Here is a 14,339-nt window from a genome sequence, read left to right as displayed (position 1 = left end):
CTGGTATCGGGTAGGCCAGAATGGGTGAAGAAACAAGAGCCTTTTTAAGTCTCTCAAAGGCCTCATGACATTCCGTGGTCCAAATAAACGGCCGCTTCGGTTCTGTCAATTGATGAAGGGCACTACAGAGGCTAGAGAAATTGGGCACGAAACGTCGATAATACGTGCAGAGTCCAATAAAGCTTCTCAACTCCTGGGTATTAGCGGGGATCGGCCATCCATTTACGGCTTCAACTTTGTCCGGGTCTGTGCTGACTCCCTCCTTTGACACGATGTGCCCAAGGTACTTGACGCTTCTTCTGAACAAGGAGCACTTCTTTGGATTCAATTTCATTCCAGCGTTCCTAATTCGTTCAAACACTTCCTTCAGGTTTGCAATATGTTCCTCGAAGGTTCTGCCTATGACGATAATGTCATCTAAGTACACAAGACAAGTGGTCCAGTTAAGTCCTCTTAGCACATGCTCCATTAGTCTTTCAAAGGTGGCTGGAGCGTTGCAGAGGCCAAAAGGCATCACTGTAAATTGCCAGAGACCATTACCAGCAGAGAAAGCTGTTTTATCTCTGTCCTCGGGGTGTAGTCCCACTTGCCAGTAACCGCTCTTCAGGTCAAGGGTGGAAAAGATCTGTGACCCAGCAAGTGTGTCCAATGTGTCGTCAATCCTAGGAAGCGGATAGCTGTCCTTGTGTGTGGCGTCATTTAATAATCTATAGTCGACACAAAATCGCGTGGATCCATCTTTCTTCTTTACCAAGACGATGGGTGAACACCACGGACTGTTGGATGGTTCAACAACCCCCTGCTGCCTCATCCGTTCTATCATGTCCATAGCTTCTTGGTGTTTTGCTAGCGGCAGGCGACGTGGTTGTTGTCGGATGGGCCTAGTGTTTCCTGTGTCTATTCGATGCTGGATCAGGTTTGTTCGCCCAAAGTCCATTTCATCAGATGGCAATATGTCGGAGAACTCTCTGAGGAATCGTTCTGCTTTGGTGTACTGTTCCTTTGACAAGATCGTTTTGACTTCTGCCAGAAGTTTAGTAACCTGTGGTTCACTGGGCATGAGTGTTCCGTCGGGATTTTCACTGCTGCAGTTTCGTATCATCTCTAAAGCATGGCAACCAGCGATGATGCTACCTTCCCGTAAATGTTTCTCTACTGTGCCGAGGTTCACAATCCTCACGGGTACCTTTTGGTCTTTCCCAATCGTGACTAGTGTCTTTCCTACTGCTATCCCGTTGTAGTTGGTGTCCAAGCTTTCTACCAGCGCTGTTCTTGTCGTGGGATAGTCATCCTCGATTTTTCCCCAAATGATCATTTCCGACTTAGCAGGCAAGGTTGTATTTTCTACCAACTTAACCCTTCTGACTCGGCCATCTTCTTCATCCTCGTCGCCAAGCAAGGGTACTTCGAGGTCCCCACATTGTAAAGTGCCTCCGCCGATATTCAAGGAAAAGCCATATTTCATCATGAAGTCGAGCCCTAGTATGCAGTCATCTGTGACGTCAGCAATCAGGAATTCGTGTTTGAATGACTGATTCCCGATCTCGACTGTTATGTCGATCAGGCCTTGTATGGGCATCAGTTCTCCACTGGCTGTTTTCAACGAGTAGGCTCTAACTGGCGTTTTCTTGCAATTGTCCACTTTATCCGTCCGGATGACTGATCGTGAGGCACCAGTATCTAGGAGGAAGTGATAATCTTGACATCCAATTTTTCCGATAATTTTCAGACTCTTACTCTGCCCTAGCACGGCGACCGGGATGATGGTTGCAGGGGCTCTCATTCTCTGTGTCGCCGGGTTCCGCCCCTTGAAGCCGGCGCGTGCTAGTTTCCCTGGTAGCCCCGGGAACTTGGTCGTGCATACCTTTCTGATCTGTAATGGTTTCCGGTTTGTGGAAATCTTCTAGTGCAGCTTCTTTGTATATGACCGAGTTCACCACAATTCCAGCATCGTACAGGAAACCTAGGTTGATTTTCTGGTATCTGGTTGGTTCGTCGTTCATCTAGTGCCTCTGTCACCCTTCTCACAAGTTGTGCGAACTCTTCCTCTTTGACTTCTAACCTTCGGCCTTGATGAGTGCTCCCCGATGCGTCTTTGGCGGCTTCATATGAGAGAGCGTATACGAGGGCCTCACTGGCCTTACGTTTACCACTAACTCTGGTGGCTTTCTTTAACTCGGGGTCTCGAAGGGCATCAATGAAAGCGTCTGTAATAATGACTTCCAGAAAATCTTGTGCGGCGGTCGGGTAGGCTAGATGTGCGAGGCGTTCGATGTCTGTCTCTAGCTCCTGTAGTGTTTCATCGGGGCGCTGTTGTCGGGTCTTCAGTTGCACTCGATAAACTTCTTGCAGATGTTCATCCCCGTATCGGAGTTCCATAGCCTGTACGAGAGCGGCGAGGTCTTGCTGGTTCGGTAAGGACTGAAGCAATTCGGAGGCCTTTCCTCTTAGAGATAACACAAGGGCAGTGGCTTTCTCCTCCTCGCTGTTCCATTTGTTAACTTTAGCCGCTGCGTCAAATTGCTTCTTGTACACTGACCAGGACACGGAACCATCAAATACGGGGGGCTTCATTTTTCCGGAGCTTTCAGGCACAAATGACGCCATACTTGTTTCCGGTGCATTAGTGTGCTTACAGTGAACTTGCGTTTTCATTTCTTCGATTGCCTTCTCCACTGCGTCGACCCTCTGATTCACCTGTTCATCAATGGTGGTGATTCTCTCTTCCACAGCCTGAATGCGATGGTTCATAGCCAATAACTCGGTCTTGATTCCGGATTCCATGGCGTCTATCTTGGTATCCATATTTTCGAGCACAGCTCCCATCTGTTCTTGCCGAGAACTTATCTTTTCAAGTACAGCTCCCATGTCTGGTAAGACTTCAAAAAGATAGGTGTCCGGGTCTGCTTCTTCCTCCACCAGGTCCTCCCGAAGGCGTGCTTGTAACGTTTCCTTATTTCCACTTGTCTTCAGTCCTCGTTCACGGAGCTCTCGCCTCAGTTCATTCACAAGTAGTTGGTCTAGTGTTTTCGTGGTAGCCATTACAGATCCCACTTCTGACACCAGTGTTACGAATCTCACTATGCAGGCTCTCTGCAAACTGCACCATACACCACCAACTTAAAGAACTTGACAACTCAGGGCTCCAAAGTAACGTAATAGTTTAATGTCAATAAATAACAGCCAATACTGTACAATTGGCAGCACGTAACACAAGACTGTACAAATATCTCTCCTGTTAATAGCCGTGCTGTCGCATCAACTCTTGCACTGGTCTCTCCGTCTCGTCTTGGACTTGTACTGAGCCTTAGTAACGAACTGTAGATCGGGAAGTTGTAACTGACTCGTCTCTGATACTTTCGCTCTTTATATAGGGTCCCTACTGGCCTTCTAGAACCGGACAGAACGTCGCTCGACCATTCTGGGTGTCAGATGACTACAACCCTCGTGACGCTCCTGAGCTCTGTTCACGACGTCGATCCTTCCCGAACCATCATGTTGAAACTCGTCTCGGCCGTACTGACGTAGCTCGTCACGGTTGACCGCTCGTCTAGCGCTGACCTGGGGCTATTTGCGTCGGCTGACTACACACACACCACTACCCCCATATGTGCCACCACCAGGTTTATAACAATACATTAAATAGTTTTCCAGAGGATCTTGTATGGAGAAACACAACTTCGTTTATGTCGCTGTACGCATAATGCAGTAGACAGGAGAAGAATATGCCAAACAGAGTAGGTGCGAGCACACATCCCTGCTTGACACCACTGCAAACCTCAAAAGGTGCTGATTGGGCTCCATTGAATTTAACAGTACATTTAGTTTCCTCGTGAAAACACTCAATTAACTTCAGTAGTTTGGGAGGGCAACCTATTTTCCTCAGGAGTTTGAAAAGGCCACTTCTGCTGACCATGTCAAAAGCTTTAGTCAAATCAACAAAAACGATGTAAAGGGATCTGTCTCTTTCTCTGAATTTCTCCTGCAGTAGTCGTAGAGAAGATATCATGTCTATAGTGGATCTACCGCTCCTGAATCCACACTGAGACTCTGGGTAGACTCTAGAAGCTTCTAGCTTCTAGGCCCAGGTTAATGTCCAAATTAAACACTAATATTTCCAATGTGTAGGACATTCCGGGAGCACGGACTAGAATACTTAGCCTAAGGCGGAGCACACCGGGAAACATCCAAATTTTCATTTAGTTTAACAAGCTAATCGTGTAGGATGAAACAGTTCCTTGAGGAACAGCGCCTGGGTTTTGACATGGTCGTGGAAGCTCTCTTACAACTCCGAACTGTGCAATGGGAAAGCTCTCGCCCTCCCTTAGACACTCCCACAGGAGTCTTGTGTATCTACCCATTTAGCAAAATCGCTTTCTCAAACGATCGTTTCCACACGATGCCCAATAATTTCCGACCTTGGGACATGTCACGTAATTAGCGTAAAGTTCAAGGTTGTTTTAGTTGCAGAACCAGTAATCAGAACGCTTTCCTTTCCAGAACAACACTTACTTTCAGATAGAACTATCAAAGGATAGAGGTAGTTCAACAAATGGACCATTCCATTAAGAAATTCTCATTCATCTTTTCAAGTGGAAGAACTGACTTCAGCTTCTGCACTAAATCGCGAGCTGAGTGTTTTGAAAGTTGGTTCCAAATTCTTGATGTCTTAAACTTTGATTTAAAATTCCACAATCAAAGAATTCCAAAAAATCTTGTACTTTTAAAACCATTCCACTAGAAATAGTTTTAATTTTCAGAAAATAAAGAAAATGACTAAACCTGTTTTCACTAGCTTGCCTGGAGAAATAGGATAGCTTTGTTTGAAAAGATGTAATATGCACATATATTTAAAGTGTAAACAACCCATTGCAACGCTACCAATAGCAAACAGGAAATCTTTCTTCCACTCTTCATTAGAAATATTAGTAACAAAGTCAAAGTCAATATCCTTCAAGGAACATAACAATGTCGTCATATTCGTCTCAATACCTCGCCCACTCTAAGCCAGCCAATACACTTTGTTACCAAACATTGGAATGTTTTGTTTCCTTTTTCCAAAAGTTTCCCTTTTTTAACACTCATACATTAATTAGTAGATCTTACAAAAAAGTTTTTTTTAATTGTTTTTTTTTTACTTGTTTTTAAAATGCAAAATTCAAATATGAAAAATTAAAAAAAAATATTTAGAAATATAAACTTCGTGTAATGAACAAGTAAATATGAATCAGTTTATAATAAACCCTTTTTACTAGATCCAGACCAACCTTAAATGACAACGCCATTTCAACAAATTCTTACATCTCCTCATAGTTCTATACTACCTCCGCGTTGACTCTTTTTCCTGCACGCGCGCTGAGTCTCGTGCGGGTAGTTTTGTGTGTGTGTGTATTTTTCTCGTCTCTAGCAGTGGGCAGTGAAACCTTTCAAGTGAACCTGCCTCGTGCCTCACTGTATATAGAGTTCAGTGTTTACATACTCGTCGCTTGATAGAGACACAATGTCAGAACAAAAAAAAACACTCGCTGTATTTGTGTTCGTGAGTAGACTTAGAAGCTATTAAAGACAGATTAGGCCCGAGGGCTGACAGAGAATATTGACACTGTGATTAGCGTGCAAACTTAAAACTTCATTGACATTTTTAGTGCAATTTTTTCACATGTGCGCTTTTCTATTTTCAAAGGGAATTAATTCAAATCTTGACATGGTAAGTAAAAAAATTATGTTCCGTTCCTTTTTTTTGTTTTGTTTTATCAGACTTCTGACTTTAAATAAGTCAGTTGTGAATATAGTCATACATTATGAAGGTATTAAGTATAACAATGAAAGTTACGCACATAAGGACTGCTCCTCTTTCGAGAGACATAACCTGGTGTTATTATTTGAACACTATACATTGATTTTGTTCTGTGCCGAGTCACTTGACCTATCCATTATTAGTGCAACGTCCAGAGACAACTCAACAAGTACTTCATGCAATGACTATATCATAAACTCTACACAAAGACAACTCAACAAGTACTTCATGCAATGACTATATCATAAACTCTACACAAAGACAACTCAAAAAGTACTTCATGCAATGACTATATCATACACTCTACACAAAGACAACTCAACAAGTACTTCATGCAATGACTATATCATACACTCTACACAAAGACAACTCAAAAAGTACTTCATGCAATGACTATATCATACACTCTACACAAAGACAACTCAACAAGTACTTCATGCAATGACTATATCATACACTCTACACAAAGACAACTCAAAAAGTACTTCATGCAATGACTATATCATACACTCTACACAAAGACAACTCAACAAGTACTTCATGCAATGACTATATCATACACTCTACACAAAGACAACTCAAAAAGTACTTCATGCAATGACTATATCATACACTCTACACAAAGACAACTCAAAAAGTACTTCATGCAATGACTATATCATACACTCTACACAAAGACAACTCAAAAAGTACTTCATGCAATGACTATATCATACACTCTACACAAAGACAACTCAACAAGTACTTCATGCAATGACTATATTATACACTCTACACAAAGACAACTCAACAAGTACTTCATGCAATGACTATATCATACACTCTACACAAAGACAACTCAACAAGTACTTCATGCAATGACTATATCATACACTCTACACAAAGACAACTCAACAAGTACTTCATGCAATGACTATATTATACACTCTACACAGAGACAACTCAACAAGTACTACATGCAATGACTATATCATACACTCTACATAGAGACAACTCAACAAGTACTTCATGCAATGACTATATCATAAACTCTACACAAAGACAACTCAACAAGTACTTCATGCAATGACTATATCATAAACTCTACACAGAGACAACTCAACAAGTACTTCATGCAATGACTATATCATAAACTCTACACAAAGACAACTCAACAAGTACTTCATGCAATGACTATATCATAAACTCTACACAAAGACAACTCAACAAGTACTTCATGCAATGACTATATTATACACTCTACACAGAGACAACTCAAAAAGTACTTCATGCAATGACTATATCATAAACTCTACACAGAGACAACTCAAAAAGTACTTCATGCAATGACTATATCATACACTCTACACAGAGACAACTCAAAAAGTACTTCATGCAATGACTATATCATACACTCTACACAAAGACAACTCAACAAGTACTTCATGCAATGACTATATCATACACTCTACACAAAGACAACTCAACAAGTACTTCATGCAATGACTATATCATACACTCTACACAAAGACAACTCAAAAAGTAACATGCAATGACTATATCATACACTCTACACAAAGACAACTCAACAAGTACTTCATGCAATGACTATATCATACACTCTACACAAAGACAACTCAACAAGTACTTCATGCAATGACTATATCATACACTCTACACAGAGACAACTCAAAAAGTAACATGCAATGACTATATCATACACTCTACACAAAGACAACTCAACAAGTACTTCATGCAATGACTATATCATACACTCTACACAAAGACAACTCAACAAGTACTTCATGCAATGACTATATCATACACTCTACACAAAGACAACTCAACAAGTACTTCATGCAATGACTATATCATACACTCTACACAGAGACAACTCAAAAAGTAAAATGCAATGACTATATCATACACTCTACACAAAGACAACTCAACAAGTACTTCATGCAATGACTATATCATACACTCTACACAAAGACAACTCAAAAAGTAACATGCAATGACTATATCATACACTCTACACAAAGACAACTCAAAAAGTAACATGCAATGACTATATCATACACTCTACACAAAGACAACTCAACAAGTACTTCATGCAATGACTATATCATACACTCTACACAAAGACAACTCAACAAGTACTTCATGCAATGACTATATTATACACTCTACACAAAGACAACTCAACAAGTACTTCATGCAATGACTATATCATACACTCTACACAAAGACAACTCAACAAGTACTTCATGCAATGACTATATCATACACTCTACACAAAGACAACTCAACAAGTACTTCATGCAATGACTATATCATACACTCTACACAAAGACAACTCAACAAGTACTTCATGCAATGACTATATCATACACTCTACACAAAGACAACTCAACAAGTACTTCATGCAATGACTATATTATAAACTCTACACAAAGACAACTCAACAAGTACTTCATGCAATGACTATATTATACACTCTACACAAAGACAACTCAACAAGTACTTCATGCAATGACTATATCATACACTCTACACAGAGACAACTCAAAAAGTAACATGCAATGACTATATCATACACTCTACACAAAGACAACTCAACAAGTACTTCATGCAATGACTATATCATACACTCTACACAAAGACAACTCAACAAGTACTTCATGCAATGACTATATCATACACTCTACACAGAGACAACTCAAAAAGTAACATGCAATGACTATATCATACACTCTACACAAAGACAACTCAACAAGTACTTCATGCAATGACTATATCATACACTCTACACAAAGACAACTCAACAAGTACTTCATGCAATGACTATATCATACACTCTACACAAAGACAACTCAACAAGTACTTCATGCAATGACTATATCATACACTCTACACAGAGACAACTCAAAAAGTAACATGCAATGACTATATCATACACTCTACACAAAGACAACTCAACAAGTACTTCATGCAATGACTATATCATACACTCTACACAAAGACAACTCAAAAAGTAACATGCAATGACTATATCATACACTCTACACAAAGACAACTCAAAAAGTAACATGCAATGACTATATCATACACTCTACACAAAGACAACTCAACAAGTACTTCATGCAATGACTATATCATACACTCTACACAAAGACAACTCAACAAGTACTTCATGCAATGACTATATTATACACTCTACACAAAGACAACTCAACAAGTACTTCATGCAATGACTATATCATACACTCTACACAAAGACAACTCAACAAGTACTTCATGCAATGACTATATCATACACTCTACACAAAGACAACTCAACAAGTACTTCATGCAATGACTATATCATACACTCTACACAAAGACAACTCAACAAGTACTTCATGCAATGACTATATCATACACTCTACACAAAGACAACTCAACAAGTACTTCATGCAATGACTATATTATAAACTCTACACAAAGACAACTCAACAAGAACTTCATGCAATGACTATATTATACACTCTACACAAAGACAACTCAACAAGTACTTCATGCAATGACTATATCATACACTCTACACAAAGACAACTCAACAAGTACTTCATGCAATGACTATATCATACACTCTACACAAAGACAACTCAACAAGTACTTCATGCAATGACTATATCATACACTCTACACAAAGACAACTCAACAAGTACTTCATGCAATGACTATATCATACACTCTACACAAAGACAACTCAACAAGTACTTCATGCAATGACTATATCATACACTCTACACAAAGACAACTCAACAAGTACTTCATGCAATGACTATATCATAAACTCTACACAAAGACAACTCAAAAAGTACTTCATGCAATGACTATATCATAAACTCTACACAAAGACAACTCAACAAGTACTTCATGCAATGACTATATCATAAACTCTACACAAAGACAACTCAACAAGTACTTCATGCAATGACTATATCATAAACTCTACACAAAGACAACTCAACAAGTACTTCATGCAATGACTATATCATAAACTCTACACAAAGACAACTCAACAAGTACTTCATGCAATGACTATATCATAAACTCTACACAAAGACAACTCAACAAGTACTTCATGCAATGACTATATCATAAACTCTACACAAAGACAACTCAACAAGTACTTCATGCAATGACTATATCATAAACTCTACACAAAGACAACTCAACAAGTACTTCATGCAATGACTATATCATACACTCTACACAAAGACAACTCAACAAGTACTTCTTGCAATGACTATATCATACACTCTACACAAAGACAACTCAACAAGTACTTCATGCAATGACTATATCATACACTCTACACAAAGACAACTCAACAAGTACTTCATGCAATGACTATATCATACACTCTACACAAAGACAACTCAACAAGTACTTCATGCAATGACTATATCATACACTCTACACAAAGACAACTCAACAAGTACTTCATGCAATGACTATATCATACACTCTACACAAAGACAACTCAACAAGTACTTCATGCAATGACTATATCATACACTCTACACAAAGACAACTCAACAAGTACTTCATGCAATGACTATATCATACACTCTACACAAAGACAACTCAACAAGTACTTCATGGAATGACTATATCATACACTCTACACAAAGACAACTCAACAAGTACTTCATGCAATGACTATATCATACACTCTACACAAAGACAACTCAACAAGTACTTCATGCAATGACTATATCATACACTCTACACAAAGACAACTCAACAAGTACTTCATGCAATGACTATATCATACACTCTACACAAAGACAACTCAACAAGTACTTCATGCAATGACTATATCATACACTCTACACAAAGACAACTCAACAAGTACTTCATGCAATGACTATATCATACACTCTACACAAAGACAACTCAACAAGTACTTCATGCAATGACTATATCATACACTCTACACAAAGACAACTCAACAAGTACTTCATGCAATGACTATATCATACACTCTACACAAAGACAACTCAACAAGTACTTCATGCAATGACTATATCATACACTCTACACAAAGACAACTCAACAAGTACTTCATGCAATGACTATATCATACACTCTACACAAAGACAACTCAACAAGTACTTCATGCAATGACTATATCATACACTCTACACAAAGACAACTCAACAAGTACTTCATGCAATGACTATATCATACACTCTACACAAAGACAACTCAACAAGTACTTCATGCAATGACTATATCATACACTCTACACAAAGACAACTCAACAAGTACTTCATGCAATGACTATATCATACACTCTACACAAAGACAACTCAACAAGTACTTCATGCAATGACTATATCATACACTCTACACAAAGACAACTCAACAAGTACTGCATGCAATGACTATATCATACACTCTACACAAAGACAACTCAACAAGTACTTCATGCAATGACTATATCATACACTCTACACAAAGACAACTCAACAAGTACTTCATGCAATGACTATATCATACACTCTACACAAAGACAACTCAACAAGTACTTCATGCAATGACTATATCATACACTCTACACAAAGACAACTCAACAAGTACTTCATGCAATGACTATATCATACACTCTACACAAAGACAACTCAACAAGTACTTCATGCAATGACTATATCATACACTCTACACAAAGACAACTCAACAAGTACTTCATGCAATGACTATATCATACACTCTACACAAAGACAACTCAACAAGTACTTCATGCAATGACTATATCATACACTCTACACAAAGACAACTCAACAAGTACTTCATGCAATGACTATATCATACACTCTACACAAAGACAACTCAACAAGTACTTCATGCAATGACTATATCATACACTCTACACAAAGACAACTCAACAAGTACTTCATGCAATGACTATATCATACACTCTACACAAAGACAACTCAACAAGTACTTCATGCAATGACTATATCATACACTCTACACAAAGACAACTCAACAAGTACTTCATGCAATGACTATATCATACACTCTACACAAAGACAACTCAACAAGTACTTCATGCAATGACTATATCATACACTCTACACAAAGACAACTCAACAAGTACTTCATGCAATGACTATATCATACACTCTACACAAAGACAACTCAACAAGTACTTCATGCAATGACTATATCATACACTCTACACAAAGACAACTCAACAAGTACTTCATGCAATGACTATATCATACACTCTACACAAAGACAACTCAACAAGTACTTCATGCAATGACTATATCATACACTCTACACAAAGACAACTCAACAAGTACTTCTTGCAATGACTATATCATACACTCTACACAAAGACAACTCAACAAGTACTTCATGCAATGACTATATCATACACTCTACACAAAGACAACTCAACAAGTACTTCATGCAATGACTATATCATACACTCTACACAAAGACAACTCAACAAGTACTTCATGCAATGACTATATCATACACTCTACACAAAGACAACTCAACAAGTACTTCATGCAATGACTATATCATACACTCTACACAAAGACAACTCAACAAGTACTTCATGCAATGACTATATCATACACTCTACACAAAGACAACTCAACAAGTACTTCATGCAATGACTATATCATACACTCTACACAAAGACAACTCAACAAGTACTTCATGCAATGACTATATCATACACTCTACACAAAGACAACTCAACAAGTACTTCATGCAATGACTATATCATACACTCTACACAAAGACAACTCAACAAGTACTTCATGCAATGACTATATCATACACTCTACACAAAGACAACTCAACAAGTACTTCATGCAATGACTATATCATACACTCTACACAAAGACAACTCAACAAGTACTTCATGCAATGACTATATCATACACTCTACACAAAGACAACTCAACAAGTACTTCATGCAATGACTATATCATACACTCTACACAAAGACAACTCAACAAGTACTTCATGCAATGACTATATCATACACTCTACACAAAGACAACTCAACAAGTACTTCATGCAATGACTATATCATACACTCTACACAAAGACAACTCAACAAGTACTTCATGCAATGACTATATCATACACTCTACACAAAGACAACTCAACAAGTACTTCATGCAATGACTATATCATACACTCTACACAAAGACAACTCAACAAGTAACATGCAATGACTATATCATACACTCTACACAAAGACAACTCAACAAGTAACATGCAATGACTATATCATACACTCTACACAAAGACAACTCAACAAGTAACATGCAATGACTATATCATACACTCTACACAAAGACAACTCAACAAGTACTTCATGCAATGACTATATCATACACTCTACCAAGGGAAAAGTGAGAACCGTGGTAATGATCCAGATGTAAAAAGTCCGTCTTGCTAAATGTGCTGCAACTATTTCTCGGCGTCTCTAAGTGGCGTCATAAATACAAGAGAAGTGAATTAGAGATGATAATAAAATGTACAAGCTTTATGACGTCTTATACAAAGTACGTGATTGTGTAATGAGGCGTTAATTTTGTTAAAATTTCTTTTAACCTCGCTCACTACTTCGTATCTCCTCCAAATTAAACTCCTCTCACCTCCTCCAAGTTAACCTCCTCTCACCTCCTCCAAATGAACCTCCTCTCACCTCCTCCAAATTAACCTCCTCTCACCTCCTCCAAATTAACCTCCTCTCACCTCCTCCAAATTAACCTCCTCTCACCTCCTCCAAATTAACCTCCACTCATCTCCTCCAAGTTAACCTCCTCTCACCTTCTCGCAGATAACACCCATGAAACCTTTCTCTGGCATCTTGACTTTCATACTTTGAAATCTATCTTTGTATAGAAAACCAAGGTTTACATCTACAAATCAATCAACTAATAAAATATCATGTAAATTAAAAAAAAAAAAAAGCGAACCCTCCACACACATACACACACACATTGCCCCCCTCCCAAAAAAAAATAAAAAAAAATGGACTAAAAAAAAATTTGAAGAAATAGCAGAAAAATTCTAATATTAATTTTTGTACAAAAATTTTTTTTTTTTTTAAAATTGTAACTTAATAAAAAAAAATTTAACGCTTCCCAATGCAAAGATTGTTTTTATGTGTGTGTGTAAAAGATCATTGTCGCTTTCTAAATTAAATTGATTTCTTCAATCTCATATGCTTGTGCATGTTTTTTTTTTCAGTGTAGGCGTCCCGGGGAATCGTTATTAAAACATCAAAGTAAATATTTGCTGTTTAACTTCTAAAGATTTAACCTTTAACCGTCGTAGATTCCCGTAGATTACCGAACTTTACCGAGTTAGAACTATTGTGGTGCGTCTTTCATTTGATGTTTTGCAAAACGCAAGAGACGTGGAGGACTGGGAGAACGTCGAGGTCACTTTGTGTTGGCTCCTAGGGGCGGAGAATATCAATTAAACAAGGTCACTTTGTGTTGGCTCGTAGGGGCGGAGAATATCAATTGAA

The 14,339-nt window shown here is 38.4% G+C and overlaps 3 protein-coding genes across 3 annotated transcripts in view; 1 reads left to right on the top strand and 2 right to left on the bottom strand.

Annotated features, from left to right (window-relative positions):
* Window positions 1-230: 230 nt before the first annotated feature.
* LOC129927344 (uncharacterized) lies at window positions 231-1,315 on the bottom strand. The gene is made up of 2 exons (XM_056035919.1): window positions 752-1,315; window positions 231-299 (listed from the first exon to the last, which is right to left on the bottom strand). Exons 1-2 carry the CDS (start codon window positions 1,313-1,315, stop codon window positions 231-233), a joined length of 633 nt encoding a protein of 210 aa, XP_055891894.1.
* A 509-nt stretch (window positions 1,316-1,824) lies between these two features.
* Window positions 1,825-3,591, bottom strand: LOC129927167 (uncharacterized). Its single transcript, XM_056034419.1, has one exon. It carries the CDS (start codon window positions 3,040-3,042, stop codon window positions 1,825-1,827), a length of 1,218 nt encoding a protein of 405 aa, XP_055890394.1. The 5' UTR covers window positions 3,043-3,591.
* A 1,815-nt stretch (window positions 3,592-5,406) lies between these two features.
* The window catches only part of LOC106074722 (uncharacterized), an 82,790-nt gene continuing 73,857 nt past the window's right edge, over window positions 5,407-14,339 (top strand). The window contains exon 1 of the mRNA XM_056034828.1: window positions 5,407-5,707. The gene's annotated coding sequence lies outside the window, so the exon portion shown is untranslated. The remainder of the gene's footprint in view (window positions 5,708-14,339) is intronic.

This window comes from Biomphalaria glabrata, chromosome 7 (genome assembly GCF_947242115.1).
Source record: "Biomphalaria glabrata chromosome 7, xgBioGlab47.1, whole genome shotgun sequence".
Taxonomy (NCBI): domain Eukaryota; kingdom Metazoa; phylum Mollusca; class Gastropoda; family Planorbidae; genus Biomphalaria; species Biomphalaria glabrata.
Note: the sequence above shows the minus strand (reverse complement) of the source record. Positions and strands in the feature narration are given on the sequence as shown.